The 25,719-nt window shown below is 38.6% G+C and overlaps 1 protein-coding gene across 7 annotated transcripts in view; it reads left to right on the forward strand.

The window, feature by feature from the left end:
* Window positions 1-25,719, forward strand: part of NCOA6 (nuclear receptor coactivator 6) — a 107,514-nt gene that overhangs the window by 58,500 nt on the left and 23,295 nt on the right. For 4 of the 7 annotated variants that reach the window (XM_053890323.1, XM_053890324.1, XM_053890329.1 and 1 more), the window contains 6 exons: window positions 5,185-5,307; window positions 14,433-14,561; window positions 15,267-16,175; window positions 18,213-18,359; window positions 20,993-22,109; window positions 24,773-24,894. In XM_053890323.1, coding sequence (XP_053746298.1) covers window positions 5,185-5,307; window positions 14,433-14,561; window positions 15,267-16,175; window positions 18,213-18,359; window positions 20,993-22,109; window positions 24,773-24,894 — 2,547 coding nt within the window. Of the gene's footprint in view, window positions 1-5,184; window positions 5,308-10,506; window positions 10,532-14,432; window positions 14,562-15,266; window positions 16,176-18,212; window positions 18,360-20,992; window positions 22,110-24,772; window positions 24,895-25,719 lie in introns of those variants that run through there. The other 3 variants (XM_053890325.1, XM_053890326.1, XM_053890328.1) reach the window with 3 other exon arrangements.

The raw sequence follows: 25,719 nt of genomic DNA on the forward strand, positions 1-25,719 counted from the left end.
CTTCTTGAGGATATATTTTCTGAACTCCTTGACTAATTCAGAGTCCTTTGTTATATGCTGTCACAAAAGTCTGGTCTTTGTCCTTAGATCATTTATGTCACACTTTCATCAGAGCAATTGTTTCATTATTGTTTTATTCTCTCCTAGATTGCAAGCTCCAGTAGGGCAGAGACCATGTCTGGTTTTGCTCACTGTTGTAGTTCTGTTTTCCTGGAACATGTTAGTTTCCTGAGTAAACATATGTTGAATGAAGGCAAGGGAAGCACACACATAATAGCATCACTTTGCTTTAGCGCTTGGAATACAGTGATAAGTATAATATGGTCCTTGCTGTTATAAGCTCAAAAGAATTTCCTGATCTTGGTGAGGGAGACAAACCTGTGAGAGAGAAGTACCAGGAAGGGGGAAGCACAGAGGAGGTTCTATCTTTGGAGGCCCCGTGAACTAGAACCTTTCTTCCCCTCCTGTATTGATGCAGACATAGTGGCAACCAGTGATTTCAGCCTTCCTTCTACTGGTGGGCCAAACCTTCCTAACTCCGTGTTTGCTTAGAGCCTAAATGCGCCACAAAACCTTGGCAGCCAAAAAGGTTAATACTTCATGTGCAGGAGTGAGACACATTTTGTGCAGTGTAGGATTGTACGTTGCTGTGCCCCAAAGGGGGCAATAGCAGCAAACAAATGAAGATTTAGAGAGGATTATAGGTAGAGAAATGGGGTAAATCCCATCATTTGATAAAAAAGGGAATAGAGGTTTAAACCACAACCAGCCTATTATGAAAAATGGTCGATTGTCTAAAAGGATCCAGAGAAGTAACATTAATTCACAGCAATCTATAGGATATAGGATGAACTTTTGGGAAGAGTGGAAGTAAAACAGCTGTTGGCTACATAGCACTATGTAGGCCGTTTATATTTTATGAAAACACATAAGTGGTTTCTTAAACTCTAAACGTTTTATAGTCTGTTACCTATTTATGTGAGTTTAAAGGGCTTTGAAAACTTACATGGTGGTGTTTTCCACTGGAGAAAGAAAACACCAGTTTCTTCTTTTAATCAGACCTACTTCCCTTAAGTTCTTTTAAAAAGATAAGGTGCTAGCTCCCCTTTATAGCCATAAATTAAAGCATAAGAACCATCAAGAAAGTAAAGTAGATAACATGTATTTCAAGAAATTGTGAAATTCACGTATGGTAGTGATTATCACATTACAGAAAAGGGTCCTTTAACTTTTAGGGTATGCATATGTGTCCCAGGTGACCTCCTTTTCTCTCTCTGTGCTCCCTCAGAATTCAGGCAGGAGTGAAAGTGGTGGCAGCAGCTTTGCTTTTGTGAAACTGGTAATAAGCTGATGCCTTTGTAAGTTGTAAGAGGTGTCTGCTGCAAGGGTGTAAGGTCAGGTTGCACAGCCTGTTCTCCATAGAAGAACACTCCCTGTACCCTTCCTTTTTTTGAGTTTTGGCCAGGGAGTTGGGAAGACATCTTTTTTGAGTATATTTTGTGTCCCCTCTATTAATTCATGGTGATTTAAAGCAGAAGTCTGCAAACTTTTTCTGTAAAGGGCCAGAGAATAAATTCTTTTGACTTTGTGGGCCCTAAGATCTCTGTCACAACGATTTCAATCTACTTGCAGTGCAAAACAGCCATAAGCAATATGTAAGGGAATAAACATGGATGTGTTCCAGTTACATGTTATTTAAGTATATAGGCAGCAGACTAGATTGGGCCCATAGGCTGTGGTTTGCTGACCCCTAATCAGTGAGTTTGGGAGCCTGTAGTGTTCTTTATGTGTGTTTCTTTGGCACCAGTTAGCTTATATGCAGTTGGCAAATAGAATGATAGCACTATAATGTGAGAATTGTGTGTATTCATATAAAAAAGGCAAGGGAAGCTGAAATAGAATAGAAGGATGATTATAAGAAAAAAAAAAAAACTCAGCTACTGCATAGGTGGGAGTCCTTTCAGCTCTGTTTTAAGGTAATTAAGGATGAGAATTTAGATACCTTCCCCAGAAGTGCACCCCAAGTGCACTTGCATGGCTCTTGCTTGTGACAAGTTCACTTCCTCCTGTGTCTGCTTTAATGGCAGCCCCAATGGCTCAGAGCTTTACTGAATCTGCATTATCATAGCATCTTTAACCGGGCATTTCCACTGTAAATGTTCTTGGATATATTGCCTCCACCAGTTAATGTTTTCATTAGAACTCTGATTACAAAGCCACATACATTTTGAGTAAATCCTAACAACATTGTTTTTCCCATAAAACCTATTATTTTCAGTGTGAGTTTTTATAGAATGTGGGGTTTCCCAGGAATGCATTCATCATTTGGAAAAATGCCTATAGTTCTTTGTAAGGTTATAACAATTCATAATATACTCAAATAGCTAATGAGTACCTACCATGTATTAGACACTGTTCTCTGTATTAAGGATATAATTAGGGTGGCCATATAATTTATCATCTAAATTAGGACACTTTTGAGAGTAAAAGGGGTGCTATTTTAAAAAAAAATTTTTTTTTTTTAACGTTTTATTTATTTTTGAGACCGAGACAGAGCATGAACTGGGGGGAGGGTCAGAGAGAGAGGGAGACACAGAATCTGAAACAGGCTCCAGGCTCTGAGCTGTCAGCGCAGAGCCCGATGCGGGCTCGAATTCACGGACCGCGAGATCATGACCTGAGCTGAAGTTGGATGCTCAACCAACTGAACTACCCAGGCACCCCAAAGGGGTGCTATTAATAACTATCCCAGAACAAAAGATATAAAAAGGAACCAGGGCAGATTCATGGTTATCCTTGTATAGTAATGGATGAGGCAGACAATAAAACAAGTGAATGAGTAAGTCATTACATGGGATGTGCTCTGAAGAAATAACATGATATTCTGGGGTGCCTGGGAGGCTCAGCCAGTTAAGCATCCGACTTTGGCTCAGGTCATGGTCTCATGGTTTGTGAGTTCAGGCCCTGCATCGGGCTCCATGCTGACAGCTCAGAGTCTGGAGGCTGCTTCGGATTCTGTGTCTCCCTCTCTCTCTACCCTCCCCCCCCCAAATAAATAAACATTAAAAAAAAGAAGAACACAATGTTCTGATAAGGGTGACCTACCCTTGGATAAGACAGTTGGAGGAGGTCTTTTGGAGCCTGTGACACTTAAGATTACATGAATACTGAGAAGTTGGCTCATGTGAAGAGAGTAGAACTATTAGAGGCAACTATTTGCACATACTATATGTGCAAAGGCCTTGAGGTGAGAAGCAGCTTTGTGTGCTTAAGAAATTTTTTAAAATGCCACTGAGGCTGAATCCTTATTATTGAAGGAGAATATAGTGTGAGTTGAGGTTAGAGCGGTAGGCAAGAGCCACATCTGAGCTCTTAAATATGGTAGCCACAAACCACGTATGGCTGTTGAGCATATGTGGCTAGTTCAAACTGACATGTGCTATATTGATATAGCATGGATATATTGAGTCAAATAAAGTATATTACAATTAATTTCACCTGGGGTTTTTTTTTTTGTTTTTTTGTTTATCTTTTCACTGTGGCTTCTAGAAAAATTAAAATTATATGTGTGACTCATATTTCTGTTGAACAGCACTGGACTAGATAGATTACTAAGGCCTTTTATACCCTGTTAAGGAGTTTGGCTTTTATTTCTACAACAGTAGGAAGCATTGGAACAGTTTTAAGCAGAGAACTGAAATAATCTCATGTCCATTTCAAGAATACTCTTTCTGTTTAGAATGTCTTAGTGGGGAGCCTGGGTGGCTCAGTTGGTTAAGTGTCCATTTTTGGCTCAGGTCATGATCTCCAGGTTTGTGAGTTCGAGCCTCGCATTGGTTTCTGTGCTGACAGCTCGGAGCCTGGAGCCTGCTTTGGATTCTGTATCTCCCTTTCTTTTGCCCCTCCCCCACTCGTGCTTTGTCTCTCTCTCTCTCTCACTCACTCTCACTCAAAAATAAATACACATTAAAATTTTTTTAAAAAAGAATGTCTTAAGTTTGGTATATTAATAGTTGCTTCCTTTTATTGGAAACCTTCAAGGTCTGTATTCTCTTTTTCTTTTATTCCTAACTCCCAGAGGCAAACAGTTTAGAGCATCTTGTAACCCTGGTAATCAGTCCCTTATTAGTAGGATGTTTGTTCCCTGTGACCAACCAGCCTACCTGCCTGGTGGAAATACTTAATACAGAAGGGTCACTTATCAGTGATAAGACAGGAAACTACTGTGTCCTCATTAGCTTCCTACTTTATCATCTGGCTCTGTAATCCAGAACCCTACAGTACATAAGGAAGGATGCCAAAGAATGCTGCCTTTGACCTTCTTAGCCACTGGTTAGCTATACTTCTATCTGTCCACATGGTGGTGCTATCATCCACAGTAACAATAGTCAAAATTTTGGATTAAGCAGAGGAAGTCTCCTGAAATTTGTTTCTTTTTATCATTAAACCAAGTAAAATTTAAGTAAGTTACCTCTAAGTTTAGGGTCTAATAAGTTGGAACACTTCTAGATGTTACCTACCAGGGTATTGTGAGGTTCAGATGAGATAAAATTTTGTAAGCATTAAAAACTTCATGTGAGTGTTGGTCTTATAATTAGATGCTGCAAAAGTACATTAGTAGCAATCTATCTACTCTTCATTGCATAAATATCTCTAATGGATATCTGTTTATGCTGCACTAGTTGAAAGGGAAATGGGATTTTGCTCACAAATACTACAGTGTCCCTATACCATCATATGTTCTTTCTCCATTAAACTTACTCTTTTCTCTACCTTCTGGTCATAAATTCCCAAAAGGTAATCTAGGAGTTTGAGAGTTTCTGAGAACATTTAATTCCTTCTTGCACACATGGACATGTACACACACATGCACACACTATGAGCTAGTTGAAAATAGTCACTCAGAGTTACAAACTCTCTCCTGACACCATACATCATTAATGATTGTCCATCTGCTGTATTGTGAGGATTGATTATGTTTTCCTTGTGCTTCATGTAAGTAAACTTACTCAAGTGAAGTTGAAGAAAGACCTATATAGTATTGAACCTCCCCTTTGTGTGGTTGGTAAACTTACCATAGTTCTTTAAAAACATAGAAAACTAAAGTTTTTGTGTACTTGTTTTTAAAAAACATTTGCGTCTTATTCTTATGGTTTCCTTTTTTGTAACCTGTCATTTTTTCAGGGGAAGGTGCTATCAACCTGGCTTTGGCTCAGAACCGAAGCCAAGATGTGAGAATGAATGGACCCATGGGAGCCGGAAATTCAGTTAGGATGGAGGCGACATTTCCCATGGCAGGTGGTCCAGGTGAGATCTCCCACTCAGTTATATGACATTTTACTGGTTTCCTTTTTCCCTTTATCTGCTAATGTATGATCATTTGAGTTTTGCAAAATAGGTGGGGGTTCCTGACACATCACTGTTTACTGATTTAGGAAAATAAGACTTAAATCACTCAGGAAGGTAGAATCACAGAGCATGGGCTCATGCTTAAATGTAGATAGATGAGCACTGAGCTGTGCAGCAAACATTTGTTGAGTTCTTATTGTAGGACAGACTCTGCTCAAAGTGTTGGAGATAGAAGTGAATAAAATAGGGGCGCCTGGGTGGCTCAGTCAGTTAAGCATCGCTCAGGTCATGATCTTGGCAGTTCATGGGTTTGAGCCCCTCGTCAGGCTCTGTGCTGACAGCTCAGAGCCTCGAGCCTGCTGTAGATTCTGTGCTTCCCTCTCTCTTTATCCCTCCCCAACTCGCACTCTGTCTCTGTCTCTCAAAAATAAATCAACATTAAAAAATTTTTGTTTTTAAAAAAATAAAATAAAGAAGATAAAATTAAAAAAAAAAGAAATGAATAAAATGTTTTTTACCTTCAGAATGTTTATAGTATAATGGAGTATGTAGCTTTCCAATTGCCACCCATTTTCTATGAGGCTGAGAATCTGAGCCGAAAGTTCTTTGTGTTTATGTGGAATCTGAAGAATATGTGGAAGAATATGTGTTTTTAGATATTTAGAATTTGAGAGAGTTATAAATTATTTGTTAACTTTTCTAGTAAAACTGAGATTTCTTCTTTAGAGAATGAACTCAACATTCTGTGAATCACAAAATATTAGAATTGAGTGGACTCTCTCATTTAAAGCTGAGGAAACTGAAGCTCACAGAAAGGAAGCAGTTTACCCAGGGTCAAGTAGAAATAGACTAATATCACGGATTTAACTCCTAGTCCAGTGCTCTTATCACTACATTAGTGGCTTTCAAACTTTTTCTGCTTTAGGACCTTTTATTCAAATAAACCAGAAAAGTACAGCTGCTGTGGTTGAAGCAGAGTAACCACCTGAAACTATACTGAGTCATTCACATTCCCACTTACCACAGTAGCTCTGGAAGAAATAGAGCAGAGTGGAGAAACTTAATTTATAAAACCATTATTCCAAACTGTAGCTGAAGACTTGGCCATATAAAATTGGGACTAGATTTTTATCCTGGCAGTGCCATTTCCTGGTTACCTCAAGCTAGTCGCCGTACCTCTCCAAGCAATAGTTTCTTCACCTAAAAAATCAGATAGTAATGCCTACAGTCTTTTGTGCTCATGTTTGAAGGTGGATGAGCCCTGAGCCATGTAGCTGACATTTACAGAGTTCCTATTATATGTCAGGACCTGTGCTGTTGAGCTGTTACGGAATACCACATGGCAGATAAACAGTACCTATCCTGGTACCTGTAGTAGGGAGTCAGTATAGTTATAGTTCTCCACAGAAATCTGAGCATTTGGTATTATGGTAGCTTAATGAGAGATAATCAGTGATGCTAGTGCCACTACTGAAGAACCAGAGTGGGAAAACTCTGGCCAAGTTGCATATAGTTAGTAAAAGAATAGATCTAGAATGAGAGACAAGAAATCTGGGTTTTAGTCTTAACTCCTGGACAAATGACTTAATATTTACTGGCCGTAATTGCCTGGAAACATATTTACGTCCTAGAAAGAATGCTGTGGATCCCTTCCAGCCTTACATTTTTAGGACTCTATTAAAACTGACATGAACACACTAATGCAAGTATCTGGCAAATAGCAGGCATATTTACTAAGCATCTCTAGGATGTAAGTGTAAATTATAGTGATATAGTTCATTGTCAACATAGGAAACTTAGAAGCTTAAGGTTGAAATCAAGTTAGATTGGAATTTAATGAAGGGTACTGATTGTGCTAATATATGTAATACAAAGTTGAAGGAATAATAAAGTTGAAGTAATGATCTGTAGTCATACCAACATTTTAACCCCTAGGTATCTTTCTTTACTGCCAAGCGTATTTTAGGAATATTTTTCTCTGATGTCCATTGGGACAATGGTTGCAAATAAAATTTAATATTAGGTTGAACATTTATAAACAGAGAAAGTTTTAAGGGAAAGAGATCTTAACTACCCTCTAAAACAATAATAAATGACTTTGGAATTGTCTGTCTAGAATGTCTTGGATTGTCAATTATTCTTAGTATTACTTTCTTCGCTTAGCACTGGCAACAGAAGTTGACTGATAAGCCAGAAGTCTTTTGTAATTAAAAGCCTTTTTTAATCCATAGGCTTTTTTTTTTTTAATTTTTTTGTAGCCATATAGAACTGCCAAGATTAGTAAGGGTGCCATAGTCATTTAGTCATGGTTTCTTGACCTTGTCACTGTTAATATTTTGGGCTGATCATCTTTTGCTGTGGGCAGCTGTCCTGTGCATTGTGGGATGTTTAGCAGCCTGCTTGGCCTCTACCTACCAGATGCCAATAGCACTACCACACCTTCCCCCCTAGTTGTGCCAACAAAAATGTCTTCAGATGTTGCCAAACATTCTCTGGGGGACAAAATTGCCCCCAGTTGAGAACCATGGATCTCGTGCAGATTCCTACCTAGTGCTGGAATATATGTTAGAGTGTCATTACTGAACATGTAGTCAGCATGCTCTTGAACATTTCTGGAGATAGAAAGCTCATTGTAAACTGAGAAAACCTGTTTCTTATCTCCAGAGAACTTTCTTACTGTCTAATTACCATCTTTGAAAAATGGAGGGGGGTTTCTCAGAGACAAATCCAGTTATAGACAGATAAACATTTATCCAACTGTCCCAACTACAAAACACCCAAGAATGCTAGACAAAATATAACATTTAATGCATGGCTGACCTTGTAAGAACTCAAATGAAATCCCCAGAGTGAAAAAGAAGTCAAAAATGAAAATTTAAGTAGCAGTAAACAAATGAAGAGATTCTGCAGGGACCAAAGGCTCTGAGTTTGGCCAGGAAGGGATAAAATATGAAATCTTGGCTTGGGTCTACATAAAGAAGGAAGTTATCAATTTGAAACTAGAATTTTCAGTGAAAGGTAGATTAGAAAATTTTCACCCTCTGACACAGAGGGAGACAAATGCAAAACTTATGTGTCTTGGCCTGGGCTCTAGTTGGGAGGTGGGGAAATGGTGATTATGGAATTGTCTTTTCTTTTTTTTTTTTTTTTTAATGTTTTATTTATTTTTGAGACAGAGAGAGACAGAGCATGAATGGGGGAGGGTCAGAACGAGAGGGAGACACAGAATCTGAAGCAGGCTCCAGGCTCTGAGCTGTCAGCCCAGAGCCTGACGCGGGGCTCGAACTCACGGACCGCGAGATTGTGACCTGAGCCGAAGTCGGACGCTTAACCGACTGAGCCACCCAGGCGCCCCTGGAATTGTCTTTTCTACTCTGATTCATGTTGGACATTTAATATATTATTATTATTTTTTTAACATTTATTTATTTTTGAGACAGAGACAGAGCGTGAACAGGGGAGGGGCAGAGAGAGAGGGAGACACAGAATCTGAAACAGGCTCCAGGCTCTGAGCTGTCAGCACAGAGCCCGATGCGGGGCTCGAACTCACGGACCGTGAGATCATGACCTGAGCCGAAGTCGGCCGCTTAACCTACTGAGCCACCCAGGCACCCTGGACATTTAATATATTATTGAAATGACCCTGGAACAGTCAAGCTAAATTATTAAGTGGTTCTAGACTGGTAATAATTGTTGATGCTCTGGAGGGACACATTCTCAACCTGAGCCATTGCAGACTTCTCATAGTTAAAGCCCTAGTATAAATGAGTTTATACTCCAGATTCATAAAATGTAGGACTAGACTCCCTCCCTCCAAAATTCTAGATAATTTATAATAGTAGGAGTATCAGGGTGTTTAAAATGATGAAAATCACAAGAGAACAAGACACCATTAAAACAGAATTTTGGAATGGCACCTGGGTGGCTCAGTTGGTTAAGCATCCAACTTTGGCTCAGGTCATGATCTCCCCATTTGTGGGTTTGAGCCCCACATTGGGCTCTGTACTGATAGCTCAGAGCCTGGAGCCTGCTTCTGATTCTGTGTCTCCCTCTCCCTCTCTGCCTCTTCCCCACTCATACTCTCTGTCTCTCTCAAAAATAAATAAACATTAAATAAAATTTGAGGTGTGCCTGGGTGGGTCAGTCGGTTAAGCATCCAACTTTGGCTCAGGTCATGATCTTGCGGTTTGTGCAAGATCACTCTCTGTCTCTCTCAAAAATAAAACATTAAAAAAATTTTTTTAATTAAAAAAAACCCAGAATTTTGGGGAAAAAACCCAGAACTTCTAGAAATTTAAAAATTATTGAAGTAAATAACTTGTTCAGCAAACTAGACACAGCTGAATTGGAAGGTTAATATGAAGAAATTACCTAGAATGCAGCAAATTAAAAATAAAGAGATGGGAATATGAAAGAGGTCAAGAGACATGATGGATAAAATGAGATTTAACATATATCTGAAAAGGGTTCCAGAAGAAGAAAATAAAGAAATTGAAGATGACAACAGAGAGAATGGCTGAAATTTTTTCCAACATTGGTGAAAGATGTGAATCCTCAGAAATACTGAGCAATATAAATTAAAATTAAATCCATGTTTGACACAAATTTGAAAAACTATAAAACAAAAAACAAAGAGAATGTTAAAAGCAACTCACAATAAAGGATCAATTATTTACAAAGAGAAAACTATCAGATCACAGCTGATTTCTCAGTAGCAACCCTGGAAGCCAGGAAACATTGAAATAATATTTTCAAAGTGATGAGAAAATAATTGACAGCCTAGAATTTTAAACCTATCTGTACTATCAAGAGTAGTATAAAATACATTTTTGGGGCACCTGGGTGGCTCAGTCGGTTAAGCGTCCGACTTTGGCTCAGGTCATGATCTCACGGTTGTGAGTTCGAGCCCCACATCTGGCTCTGTGCTGACAGCTCAGAGCCTGGAGCCTGCTTCAGATTCTGTGTCTCTCCATCTCTTGGCCCTTCACCTGCTCATGCTCTGTGTCTCTCTGTCTCTCAATAATAAATAAACATTAAAAAAAAATTTTTTTTAAATACATTTTCAAAGACACTAAGAGAAGTTACCATTGCCAGACTCTTGCTAATTGCAGTGCTCAAGAATCTACTTCAGGAAGAAGAAAATTGACCCTAAGATGGAAGAAATAAGATCCAAGAAGGAATGGTGAGCTAAATAATTGGTAAACATGGGGCAAATCTACATAAGTATTGGCTTATTTAGCAATACTTGAAATAAATACTTTAAATAAAGCATACTCTTTAAATTATGTCTGTTGACATTTTAAAGATATCATTAAAATAATAGAAGTAAAATGTATAACTTTTTTTTTTAATCTTTTAATGTTTATTTTTGAGAGAGAGAGAGAGAGAGAGAGAAAGACAGAGTGCAAGTGGGCAAGGGGCAGAGAGAGATGGAGACACAGAATCTGAAGCAGGCTTCATGCTTTTAGGTGTCAGCACAGAGCCCGATGTGGGGCTCAAACCCATGAACCGTGAGATCATGACCTAAGCTGAAGTTGACCAAGGCACTCCTAAAATGTATAACTCCTAAACTAGTAGTGGAGAGGTAGAAAGGAAGGGCATGTTAGAAAAAATCCAGTAAAATCCAAGAAAATTAGGAAAACAGCATAGAAAAAATAGGAAATCACCATAGAAAGAAGGAGTAAAGAGCAGTGGTATCCTAAGATGATAAAATGAATCAAAATATATAGTAACAGTACAGGTAAACATATTATGAACACTGATAAAAAGATGGTGATTAATCAGATTGAATAATAATCTCAGGCTTACTTATGTGCTTTTACAGGAAGCACATAAAACATAAGAACACAGTTCATAGTTAAAAGGATGGAAAAAAAGATAATACATGTGAATATTAACCAAGAAAAAGGGTATATCAACAGACTTTAAGATAAAAAGCATTAGGGTAAATAGGGTCTCTGTATGATATAAGAGGAAATATTCATCAGGAAGACAGCTAAACTTTTATGTACTTACTAACCTAGCCTTAAAATATGTGAGACAAAAGTGGACAGGATTCATGGAGATATCACATCTTCAGAGACCTGTGAACACACCTGTGTTAGTAATTGATGTATTAAGCTTATTTTGAAAATTAGTAAGGATAAAACTTGAATAACATAAGAAAAAAAGTTTGACATAATGGAGGTATATAGAAAACATGCACTACTAATTCGGGAATTTTAATTTTTTCAAGTACAAATGGAACATTTATACAAATTGACTATGTGTGTTTCTAAAACCAAGTTTCATTAAATACCAAATATTGGTATCACACAGATCATGTTCTATGACCACAGTACAATTAAGTCAGTGGCAAACAAAACATAGCTAACCAAAATATGCTGTATTTTTAGAAAATGTAAAATATATTCTGAATATCCATGATTTAAAAGCAATCATGGTGGACAGCAAAAATACATACCAAATTTGTGAGATGTAACCAATACAGGGCTTGGAAGAAAATTTAAGCCCTAAGATAACTATATGAGAGCAGAACATGAACTGAAAATTAAGAATCTAAGTTTCTGACCTAAGAATTGAGAAAAAGAACAGAGTAATAATAACTTAGGAGGAAGGAAGTAATAAAGATAAGAGCAGAGATAAAGTATAAATTAAAAATAGAACAAAGCAGCAAAACCAAAGATGTTTGTTTGAAAAAAACAACTAAAACTGATGAACCTGGTAAAACAAAAAGAAGTCATAAGCAATGTAAAGAAAGAAAAAAGTGTACACTTCAAAAGGGTGAATTTTGGGGCACCTGGGTGTCTCAGTAGGTTAAGCGGGTTAAGCGTCTGACTCTTGATTTCAGCTCAGGTCATGATCTCATACTCCGTGAGATTGAGCCCCATATTGGGCTGTGTAGTCAGCACAGATTCTCTTCCTTCCTCCCCCTCTGTCCCTGCCCAGCTTGTGCTTGCTCGCTCTCAAAAAATAAAAAAAAAATTTTTTAAGGGTGAGTTTTATAGTATGTCAGGGAAATACAAATCAAAACCACATTGAGATACCTCCTCATACCAGTCAGAGTGGCTAAAATTAACAACTCAGGAAACAACAGATGTTGACCAGGATGGGGAGAAATGGGAACCCTCTTGCTCTGTTGGTAGTGATGCAAACTGGTGCAGCCACTCTGGAAAACAGTATGGAGCTTCCTCAAAAAAAAAAATTAAAAATAGAATTACTCTATGACCCAGCAATAGCACCACTAGGCATTTATCCACGGGATACAGGAGTGCTGATTCATAGGGGTACATGTACCCCAATGTTTGGAGCAGTGCTATCAACAATAACCAAATTATGGAAAGAGCCCAAATGTCCATCAACTGATGAATGGATAAAGAAGATGTGTCTTATATATACAATGGAATACTACTTGGCAATGAGAAAGAGTGAAATCATGCCATTTGCAGCAACATGGATGGGACTGAAGGGTATTGTGCTAAGTGAAATAAGTCAGAGACAGGTACCATAGGTTTTCACTCATATGTGGAATTTGAGAAACTTAACAGAAGACCTTGGGGGAAGGGAAGGGGAAAAAATAGTCTCAAACAGAGAGGGAGGCAAACTATAAGAGACTCTTAAATACGGAGAACAAGCTGTGTTGATTGCGGGGGAGGGGTGGCGAGGAGGAAGGGAAAATAGGTGATGGGCATTGAGGAAGACACTTGTTGGGATGAGCACTGGGTGTTGTATGTAAGGGCTGGGATCATGGGAATCTACTCCCAAAGCCAAGAGCACACTGTATATACTGTATATTAGCTAACTTGACAATAAATTATATTTTTTAAAAAACTTTAAAAAGTTTAGAAGTAGAATCATAAAATAAAAATTAAAAGGGTGAATTTTATACTATGTGAATTATATCTCAATGAATGGAAAAAGGTTGTGAATAACTTTAGCCTAATAAATTTTGAAGCAGCAGCAAATTAACAGTTTTCTTGAAAATATAATTTAACCAAAACTGACTTAAGAAAACTTGAAAAATCTGTATTTAAGAAATTGTGAAATAATTAAAAATCTGTCTCCTTATGAATTAATTAGCATAACCCACAGGCCCAGATAGTTTCCAGGTAAGTTTACTAAGCATTTAAAGAACAGATACACATGTTCTTCCAGAGCATAGAAAAAGAGGAAAGATGCTTTTCTGCTCTATTTTGAAGTTACTTTTTAATCTTGATGCCAGAAAGCAAAGACATGAAGAGAGGATAATATATTTTCACTTACTAATATAGATGGTAAATCCTATAAAGCCTTAGCAGTATCAGAAATTGGAAAGACACGGAACAAGAGGAGTTCTCAAATTGCTAGTTGGAATATAAATTGGAATAGCCACTTTTTTTTTTAAGTTTATTTATTTACCTAAGTAATCTCTTACCCAACATGAGGCTTGAACTCATGATCCCGAGATCAGGAGTCATATGCTCCTCTGACTGAGCCAGCCAGGCACCCCTAGCATAACCACTTATGAGAGCAGTTTGGCAATATCTACTAAGATGGAAGATGCTTATAATTTAAAACCTAGGAATTCTGGGTATATAGTCTAAAGACACATGTCCACAAGAATACATGACATTGCAGAATTATAAGATTGAAAATTCAGGGCAGTGGGAGGGAGAATCTTACTATTCATCAGAAGGAGAATAAATGTGTGGGTTCCATAAAATAGCAGTCAGGATGGATGGATCTCAAAAAATAATACTAAGAGAAAAAGGAAACTGAAGAAGACAGACTTTGCCAGTTATACAAAGATTAAAAGCATACAGAAAAGCATACATACATTCCACATATGTAGAAAAGATAAACATGCATGTAACTATTAATCCCAATCATAAGAGAGTGGGAGTGGAAAGAGATTGGGAAGGAGTGGGGACTTCTGCTGTATCTACATATGTATCTGAAGGGAATGGGGCAAAATGTTAATTAACAAGGTAGATGATGGGTACATAAATTTTCCATACCTTTTTATCTTCTTGAAATATTTTACTTAAAAACAAATGTTGTGCCAATTCCACTACTCTATTCTACAGATTTTCTTTTTCCTTTAGGACTAATAAGGATGACCAGCCCTGCCACTGTTATGATACCCCAGAGTGGAAATGTGTCATCTTCCATGATGGCACCAGGCCCCAATTCAGAGCTGCAGCCCAGGACTCCTCGCCCTGCTTCTCAGTCAGGTAATGACCTCCAATCTTTGTGGCTTAAAGAGGCTGGAACTCTCTGCAGAGATCATTACAAAATTCAGCTATTTCTGATTCCACGTTCCTAACTGCCCAACTTAAATGCCACCTTCTTCACAAAATCTGCCCTATTTCTTCAAGTTGAAAGTCCATTTCCTTCTCAGAATTTCTCTTTCTCTTATCAGTTACAACCCAACATTCCTAACAATGCATTCCTTGGGCTACTTAGTCCTGCAAGATACTTCTTGGCAGAGAATTCCATAATAAATTTGGTAAGTGCATCATATGTTACCTCCTCCCTAGAGATTCAGAATTAATGTATTGGAGGCACTGGAAGTCCTGCCATGAAGAAACCTGTCTAAGGTGGTTAGGTTCAGTTGTTTCCCAAACCAAATTGACTGTATTTTGTTTTATTTTCTTATAACACTAATGAACATAGTTCCCAAGAATATGCTTTGGAAAATACTGCTCTCCACATTTTATGTTTGGCTCTTATATCCACTTTTGAACCATAAGCTCTTTCTAGACAGTATCCATCTTTCTGTCATCTTGGTGTGTTGCTTTGCATATAGAAGGTGTTCGCAAACATTTCATTGAAGGTACCAGGGGATTTTACTCTATATTTTTCATGATTGCCAGGACTACTGTAGGATCTAGGGTTGCAGTAGTTTAATTATTGCTTTGTTGACTGTCTTTAAACAGATGCAATGGATCCACTCCTCTCTGGGCTCCATATACAGCAGCAAAATCATCCCTCAGGATCTTTAGCTCCCCCGCACCACCCAATGCAGCCTGTCCCTGTGAACAGACAAATGAACCCAGCTAATTTTCCCCAGCTGCAGCAGCAGCAGCAGCAGCAGCAGCAGCAGCAGCAGCAGCAACAGCAACAACAACAGCAACAGCAGCAGCAGCAGCAGCAGCAGCAGCAGCAGCAGCAGTTGCAGGCAAGACCCCCACAGCAGCATCAGCAGCAACAGCCACAGGGAATGAGACCCCAGTTTACTGCCCCAACTCAGGTGCCTGTTCCTCCAGGCTGGAACCAGCTGCCTTCTGGAGCCCTTCAGCCTCCTCCAGCCCAGGGTTCTCTGGGCACAATGACTGCAAGCCAAGGGTGGAAGAAGGCTCCCTTGCCTGGCCCAATGCAACAGCAGCTCCAGGCAAGACCATCCTTAGCCACGGTACAGACACCTTCCCACCCGCCCCCTCCATATCCCTTTGGCAGCCAGCAAGCCTCACAAGCCCATACAAACTTTCCTCAGATGAGCAACCCAGGCCAGTTCACAGCTCCTCAGATGAAGAGCTTGCAGGGAGGGCCCTCCAGGGTCCCAACCCCCCTGCAGCAGCCCCACCTCACCAACAAGTCTCCTGCCTCCTCACCCTCCTCCTTCCAGCAGGGATCCCCTGCATCCTCCCCAACGGTTAACCAAACTCAGCAGCAGATGGGACCAAGGCCACCTCAAAATAACCCACTTCCCCAGGGATTTCAGCAGCCCGTCAGCTCTCCCGGTCGGAATCCTATGGTTCAACAGGGAAATGTGCCACCTAACTTCATGGTGATGCAGCAGCAGCCACCAAACCAGGGGCCACAGAGTTTACATCCAGGCCTAGGAGGTGAGGAGCACTGAAGCTATTTGTGTTGATAAATTTACTGGAGATAGATCTTAGTAGAACTTCAATTTTTAGAGTTAATGGAGGGAGGATGTAATTATTTGGCTTTGTGGATGTAGTGGTGACACTTGATGTAACTTAGTTAACTTGATACATTATTGACTTGATACATTATGCAGCATCTTACTGGTTACATTTAAGCTAGCCCTCTGGATGAAAATGCAGGTAAAACTCAATATAGAGATTTTCATTTTGTTTTTTAAATTACTTTTGCTTGATCTTGGACTGATAAGATGTCCAGAAGAAACATGCATTTTATTAATTTAAACTGCTCAGCTGTTGAAAAAAAATTAAGATTATGCAATAGAGCAAAAATGAAAAAAATAAATACAGGGTCTTTTGGGGAAAAGGCCCTTCGAGTTTTCAAGTTTGATAATCTTAGTAAAGTAGTAAGCATGGTATTTGTTAAGTTTGATTAAAGTGTTAAAGGGGAATAATTTCAGAGATCATTGACTTTTATAGTTTATAATGCCAATGCCTGCTCCTTAGAGAGGGAATTCCACCAGTTATACCTAAAGGAGATTTATTTATTTATTTTGTAAGGTGCCTCTTGTATGAAGAAAAAGCAATGGAGCTTAATGTGTGAGAGGTAAAACGATTACAGTAAAACTTATCCATCTCCATGTTTATTATTTATCTTATTAATCATTGATCTAGTGCACATGAATGTGCTTGGAGCTTTTCAGTAAGGTATAGAGAGTGCCAGTAATACTGTCATCTGATGAACATATCCCCACCAAAAGACACCCATTGCCTACCCAGAAAAAAACCCTTGCATCTTTAGTGCAACATAGCAAAGGCATGTTCTCATGGTTTCTGGTGAAATTAAGTTGCTCATCAGTCTCTTCACTCTCTTGTAATTAATTTTACTGACGTGCAGGCTCTGATATTTAAATCCTAAGAAGTTTTTAGAAAATGCAAGAATGTTTCAGTTCCAAACTTCACTGTTCTGGGCATCTAGTCCTGGATCAGTGGAAGCTGGGTAGTCCCTCCTGCAAATGTGATTCCTGATTTAATTATAGTGGAAGCATGCAAATGGGGACTTGTCACTGCTAAAGAAAGGACAAATGCATATTTGTCTACAGAGCGTTTTTCAGGACATTGAAAAATTGGTCCTTAAATGGACTAAAACAAAAATTTTTAAGTGAGCTTTAGGTCTTGATGCTTTCATAGAGCAGATTATGTGCTCACGTAGGTGATCTGGCCACATCAAGGCCTATGTTATAAACAATGAGTGGGTTCTGAGATCCTCCTTCTTACAGATCTGTTTTCTGAAATTAAACCTTCCTATAAAAGGAAGTAATACTTTAGTAAGATTCCATTAAAGCATGGCTTTTGGTACCATAGCTGTCGGAATTGCAGCAAACCTTATAAGGGGAAGGCATGATGATAATTTAATATAGCCTCACTTTGAAGCTCCTATGGATTGTTGCTAATGTCCTGTCTCTTCCCAAGAGACGAGCACAATATTGGGGGAAGTTTTCCACAAAGGAGATTGTCATCCATTTCCCTCAATGGAAAAAAAATCACCTATCGTTAATATCAGGACCCAGCTCTTTGTTTTATAGTATTTCATATCAATTTGTTTGAATATGAGAGAATTTAGCATATTACTTTGGTACCTATGTTAAAGTATGTAAAGTTTTGGGGTCTGTTGTATTACAGAGAAAAGTGAGCCCTAAACCTTGCTGTGACATGGCCTCAGATCACATTTAGGGAGCAGATTGCCATCTCTTCCTTGGCATGTTCTAAGTGTAAATTTTTTAGTATTTCTTTTTCATTTTGACAATGCTCATGTAAGAGATTGTGTTGATTTTTTTAACCATCTTTCCCAACCTTGTTATTAAAGATCTTACCAGTGTGACAGAGAGAGCTAAGCCAGTGGAGACTTCATGCAGCTCATCCTTCCTTATTCATTCCACATCTAAGCAAGAGTATAAATTTGCTAGGTAACTGCCTTACTCATTGTTTTCTATTAAGGAATGCCTAAACGCCTCCCACCTGGCTTCTCAGCAGGACAGGCCAATCCGAACTTTATACAAGGTCAGGTGCCTTCGACCACAGCAACCACCCCTGGGAATTCAGGAGCCCCTCAGCTGCAAGCAAATCAAACTGTCCAGCATGCAGGTTTGTTTTCTGTGATTTATTCAGCCATCATTTATTGAACATTGTGTGTTAGATACCATGATAGATAATAAGAATATACAGATAAATATAAATCCTGGTCCTTCTCTTAATCTCAAACCCAAATTATTCTTTCAGGGCAATAACTAATATATCAAAAGTAGGTACAGTGTCTTGGGAACCGAAGGAAAGGAAATTAAACTTGAGTTTGAGCAGGTTTCAGCAATTTTTTTTATCCTGTAAAGGACTCCAGATAGTAAATATTTCAGACTTTGCAGATTATATGGTCTCTGTTGCAACTACTTAACTCTGCTATCACAGCACAAAAGTAGCCATAAACAGTATGACAAATGAGCATGGCAGTGTTCCACACACTGTTTATTTAGAAGCTGGCAGTGGGCTTGATTTGGCCCATGGGCCATAGTTTGCCAACCCCCAAGTTAGTAAAAGGGCAAAAGGCATTTCTGGCAAAGGAAACTATAGGTACAGAGACACATGGCATTTTGGGCAACTGCACCTTTTAAAATCTCTCTATAGTACATGTTAGCTTTGTTTATGCAGAATGTCTAAATTCTGGTTTATAATGTGGTGTTTGAAGAACAGACTTTAATCAGTATAGATTTAATGTCGACAGTGTATTTGTGGAGAAATAGGATAGAGCAGAATGGCTAAAAAAATTTGTAAAATAGTGTTGTAATATGCCCAGACTTCATGTTTCTGGTTGCTTAGGCACCACATGGACTAATCTTCTTATCCTTTCTCATTGAGCCAGTTCGGAATGAAGTAAGTGCAAACATTTTCTGTGGAGAACTCCCCATCCCCACTTAGAGTTAATTTAGTTGTGTGGTCCCAGCTTTTAATGGTAAATCACTAAGGAACAAGAAAAGTTCTAACTTAGTTTTGTTTTTTGTTTTTTTTTTTTAAGTTCAAACTACCTCTTGAAGCGTGAGAGAAGGGCAGGTTAAACTGTTTTACTTTACCCATCTACCAATGCAAAACTGCGTTCCTGGTTATGTGAATTTATGGTTTCTGTAGGAAGTTATGAATAGTGATAAAATCATTCATCATTCTTCCACCCAAGCACATCTATTTTATATTTCTATATGGTGCCTTCCACAGGCACATACTGTTTAGACTTCCACACTTCTCCTAAGATCGTTCTACTCCTGTCTCTCATTTTCTGTTCTCTTAACCCTACTTTATTTCTCTTGTTAGCTTTTAGTTCTCCTGAAAAAATATTTGTCTGTTACAGTCTCTTGCCAACTCCATAGAGTCAGGGGTTTGGTATGTCTTGTTAATTGATACTACCTTAGCACCAAAAGTGTCTTGTGCATATTAGTTACTCAAGAAGTAATTAATGATTGAATGAGTATACACTGTATATTCAGTGTGTATAGAATATTCAGTTTATACAGTATATACAGTGATCATGGAGTTTAAGAGTTTATAAGGCTAATGATCCCAAAATCTTTTTTGGGATTCAGAAAAACTGAATAATGTGAACAAGGGACAGTTTGTCCCCTGCCTCCCTGGCTGGAGTGTGGATTGGCCTCATAACTTCATTATGGCTGCCACTTTCTAGTCCTTACTTAAAAGTGACAAAGAGCTATAAAATAATCTAAAAGAGTATTCAGTAAAAAGGGGGAGATAATGCAAGTAACTATAGGAAAATCCTAAAGACCCAACAATAAGTAAACACTGCAGCAAGCCAGGCAATGTCTTTGTCTAAATTAGAAATAACTGATAATAGGACATGTGCTATATGATCCACCAGGGACTGCCACAGGGAAGGGTCAGTGAAGTTTTGTTTTTTGTTTGTTTGTTTGTTTGTTTGTTTGTTTGTTTGTTTTGGTGGATCAGAGATTTATTTAACACCAGCAGGCTCAGAGGAGACCATTTCTCTAAAGCTCTGAGCCTAGGGGTCAGTGAAGTTTTAACATCCCTTGGTAGCTGTTCCTCTGTCTGCAGTTTCTGGGTTATCTGTCAGTTGACTTACACCAGAGGCACAGCTTCAGATAAGGAATAAGGAATTTTTACCACACTGGGGCAGAGGAGACCTGTCCTTAGGAAGTATTAGGTGTTCTTTCCTTTCACGTGCAGCATCCAAATACCACACATGTAAACTTTGAGAGTCATTAGTTTTCCAGGAAGCATGTTTAAATGTCTTCTCAGCATTGCCAAGGTTTTCCTAAGACAATGCATCACGTTTGTTGTTTTCCTGACTCATCTAAAGCAGAGCTTATTTCACTAGCCTACAGTGCTTTTCATTAATTTTCTTCACCTTAAAATAGCTACATGTCATTTTCGAACAATGAGATACTGCCTTTCTCTTTATTTCATCTGAAAGAAAGTAAACTGTTGATCTTCAAAGTGTTATCTTTAAGTTACCAAACAGGAGTAAAGAAACCATTTCCCCTTCTCTGTTGTGTGGTCATTGGGAATGTAACCAATCATTCCACAGTCATGTCTCCATACTTCAAAAAAGCCACAGAAAATATGTCAAACATAGCATATTTATTTATGTTGGTCAGTGGATATATGGGTTATTGGTGTTTTTCCAATTAGAGTATCTTAATACCAATATAAGAGTATTTCTATCTGAAACTGTCCTTTTTTTGTTTGTTTGTTTGTTTAAGGTGGTCAAGGAGCTGGTCCTCCTCAAAACCAGATGCAGGTGTCCCACGGGCCACCAAATATGATGCAGCCCAGCCTCATGGGAATTCATGGCAACATGAACAGCCAGCAGGCTGGTAGTTCTGGGGTTCCTCAGGTGAACCTGGGCAACATGCAAGGCCAGCCCCAGCAGGGCCCACCATCTCAGCTGATGAGCATGCACCAGCAGATTGTGCCCTCCCAGGGCCAGATGGTCCAGCAGCAAGGAACCTTGAACCCTCAGAACCCTATGATCCTTTCAAGGGCCCAGCTTATGCCTCAGGGCCAGATGATGGTGAACCCTCAAAGCCAAAATCTTGGGCCCTCGCCTCAAAGGATGACCCCACCCAAGCAGATTCTTCCCCAACAGGGCCCACAAATGATGGCGCCACATAACCAGATGATGGGGCCTCAGGGGCAAGTTTTACTCCAACAGAACCCAATGATAGAGCAAATCATGACCAATCAGATGCAGGGGAATAAGCAACAGTTTAACACTCAGAACCAATCCAATGTCATGCCGGGACCAGCACAGATAATGAGGGGACCAACTCCAAACATGCAAGGAAACATGGTGCAGTTTACAGGACAGATATCAGGACAGATGCTGCCACAGCAAGGGCCCGTGAGCAACAGTCCATCTCAGGTTATGGGGATTCAGGGGCAGGTCTTGCGACCACCAGGGCCCAGCCCACACATGGCCCAGCAGCATGGTGATCCTGCTACTACAGCAAACAATGATGTCAGTTTGTCTCAGATGATGCCTGATGTTAACATGCAACAAACCAACATGGTTCCCCCCCACGTGCAGGCCATGCAGGGAAACAGTGCCTCGGGAAACCACTTCTCAGGCCATGGGATGCCTTTCAATGCACCTTTCAGTGGAGCACCCAATGGAAATCAGATGTCCTGTGGTCAGAATCCTGGCTTCCCGGTCAATAAGGATGTCACGCTAACAAGCCCATTGTTGGTCAACTTATTGCAGAGTGACATCTCTGCAGGCCATTTTGGGGTAAACAATAAGCAAAATAATACCAACGCAAATAAACCGAAGAAGAAGAAACCCCCTCGGAAGAAGAAAAATAGTCAGCAAGATCTAAAGTAGGTTGTGATAGTCTTGCCTCAAATTGTATTTATTTCTATGTGAACTTTTTTTGATGGAAAATTTTAAACGTGTATAAAATCAGAACAGTATGAAATCCCTCTGCTTCAACAATTACCAAGTCATAGTCTGTCTTGCCTTCATCTCCCATTACCTTTCTGATTATTTTAAAGCAAAATGACTGTGAATATTTTCAGTACTATGTACCTCTGAAAGATAAGGACAGGTTGGGTTTTTTTATTTTAATGAACACATAATACCATTAACATGTAGGAAAACTAACACTTTCTCCATAGTCTCACACACTCAGACAGTGTTCAAAGTTTTCTAATTCTCTTAAATTAATTCTTTTTTTATCGTTTGTTCAAATAAGGAGCCAAACAAGGTTCATACATTGCAACTGACTGATCTATGTCTCTTAAGTCTATAGTCTCAGGGATTGTGGCACACAGAAACTGAAAAGTAGCCAGTGCTACCACATGACACTCCACAAAGCACTTCAGGGTTATAACAGCTACTAGGGAGCCAGAAAGGCCAAATGTGTTTTGGAAATGAAAACAGTTTATCAAAACTCCCCGCTCTCTCAAATGGAAATAGTTTTTGGGGGGCACCTGGCTGTCTCAGTCTGTAGAGCATGCAACTCTTGATCTCAGGGTTGGGAGTTCAAGCCCCACGTTGGATATAGAGATTACTTAAAGAAATAAAAATAAAATCTTTTTACAAAAAGAAATAATTTTTTGTACAGATGCCTTTCCTTCAAAGGCTCTCTATTTTGTGAAAAAATAAGTAAGTAAAGGCTCTCCATCTCCATCATCCCTAGAAGCTTAAAACCTCATTCTAACATGGTTGAACCTTTTAAATCAATTACCCCTTAAGTAAAGGTTCTCTAGGTGAGTTCTTTTGCAAGATCATAGCAGGAAGGACGATTAATTTATATGTCATGTCTTGAAGCTAAGTGTTAATCATGTTTTTTTGACTTTGATAAAATGTTTCCAGAGGGCATATTGATTAAACTGGATTTTCTGCCTTTAATCGTAAAATTGGAAGAGACATTTGTTAATAGGGAATAGTGACTAATGAATGTAAAATGGGTTAATTGAAACAAATTGCTAGAACTGTAGGAGAGTTTTAGTTAAACAACCATAAATGTTCAAAATAAAACCCAACTGTCTCTGAGCCTTCCCACGATATTTCTTTGATTATACCATACTCACTTGCTGCTTCTTGATTATTATAAATTAAAAGTCTGTGACTGTATATTAACAAACTATATTTTCCTAAATTCAGACTTAATTAGACCTTTAATTATCTAATTTTTCCAGTAGCTCTAAGTTAAATTCTTTACTGCTTTCAACCTGCTGTCCTGGGAGGGTATTTATTTCTCCCAGTAGTCTAAAATTGTAAGGCTATTCAGTTGCCATTAGTATGCATTCTTGCTGTCTTCACCAGCTCTGAGGAAGATCGCTTACTTGTTGGGGCTAGAAATTATGGAAAGGGCCTTATATAGGCATCAGGGTTCCTACAAAAGGGAGACAGTAGGTATAATAGGAAGAGCACTTGCTCCTAACTCTACCACTAGGTCACTGTGGAGCCTTGGACCTGTGTCTTACACCTCTCTGGGCCTTTGTTTTCTCATCCATAACATGAAGTGACTGGACCAGATATCTTGAGATTTTTTTAGCAGTGCAGTTCCATGAAAGTAAAGAGACCTACAGAATCCTTATAATTTGAAGTGAGAGAGAAGTCATAGAAGGAACAAATTGCTATAGGCATCTGGATGTGCTAAAGACCTGCTTCAAGCTCTAAATTTCCATGTGCTAGGACTTTTTAAAATGGATTTAAGGTAAGGCTTAGAAACCACACAGAATACAATGAGATCAAATACTGTCTAAAACTGGGTGACCAATATCAGGGCAAAGGGAAACTAAAGATAGGGAAGAAAGATACAGCCAGGAATAAGATTGCAAACCAAATGGATGTGAGTACATTGGTTCTTTGGGAATGTGGATGTTAGCAGATAACATTTTTTTTCATTTCTTTTTCCCCACTAAAAATTCTAAGCTACAACCAGATAAAAACGAAAGCATCCCAAAACCAGTGGGGATGTCTGCAAATACTCATTCTGTAGCAGAAATAATTAGCTTTGTTCTAGTATTCTCCATTTTTCTTTATTCCCTGGATACCATTTTCATCAGCCAACCTACAACTTCTTGCAAGGTGTTATGAATTGTGAGAGCTGCCGCTATAATATCCACAAAAAATAAACAGTCTGGACTCCATGGTTGAAATTGATAACTATACCAAAAATAGTGTGGTTTCACAAGAATAATACTTTATAATGTTGATAGTCCAAACTATGATCAGGTCTTAAAACATTTAAGCGATGGATGATTACTTGAAAATCATTATGTCAGAAATTTGTAGAAAGCACTTTGAGTAAATAGCCATACTATTATTAGGTTAAGTAGATTTTATTGTTTAATGAAATTGCTGGATTATTTTTATGCCAAACAGTGAATATTTTATCGGACTAGAGATATGGAAGTTATGATAAATACGACAATGTAAACAGATTTTATGTCTTCAGAAATAGGGGAGAAGTTAAGCTACTTTCATGTATAAGCTAAGCAACTTACTCCCAAATGTATAATTTATTTTTTAGTACCCCAGATAATCGCCCAGCTGGGCTGGAGGACACGGATCAGCAGCCATTGCCTGGAGAACAAGGAATTAACTTGGACAACTCAGGCCCTAAACTGCCAGAATTTTCAAACCGACCACCAGGTGATAAAATGTTAGCTAAAGATTGCGTACTTTTCATCATTTATACAGCAGTACAAGGCTTCTCTTCAAGGAAACATTGGTATTTTATTTTGTCTCCTAACTAGGCTTCTTTAGCAATTAAATGTGTCTAATATTTGGAAACTTTGCCTTGATAGTAAGTAAAAATTTCAAATATAACTTCTGAAGGCGTATGTATATGTAGTATATACAGTTGACCCTTCAACAACATGGGTTTGAACTGCATTATCTACTTATATGCAAATTTTTTCAGTAAATACAGTAGTATAAATGTGCTCTCTTATGATTCTTAATAGCGTTTTCTTTTCTCTAGCTTACTTTACTGTAAGAATACAGTATATAATACATATAACCCAGAATGTATGTTAATCAACTGTTTATGTTATGTAAGGCTTCCAGTCCACAGGTAGGTTATTAGTACTTAAGTTTTGGAGGAGTCAGAAGTTATACATGGATTCTCAACTGCACAGGGGGTCAGTACTCCTAACTCCCACATTGTTCAAGGGTCAACTGTGTATATATACTGCTCAGATTAGCCTTCTTGATATTAAGTCCTCATAAAATCAGACTGAAATGTCAAGTGCTTCTTTATTCTTGTCAGTATCAAGAATCTAGGTGGCATCCAAATGGAGTAAGATTAGATGGAAAGATGTTTTCACTCGAATCCTGCTTGCCTGCCTTTCCTGCAGCCTTTCCTATTGGGTTGTCTCGAAGCAATGAACAGGGTTTACAATAAAATTTTTTTAATACAGTTTTTATTATGAATCTTTAAACATAAAAACTATATAAGAGTAATAAAAGAGACGC

Source organism: Panthera pardus, unplaced genomic scaffold (assembly GCF_024362965.1).
Source record: "Panthera pardus isolate Hobbes unplaced genomic scaffold, ASM2436296v1 HiC_scaffold_25, whole genome shotgun sequence".
NCBI lineage: Eukaryota > Metazoa > Chordata > Mammalia > Carnivora > Felidae > Panthera > Panthera pardus.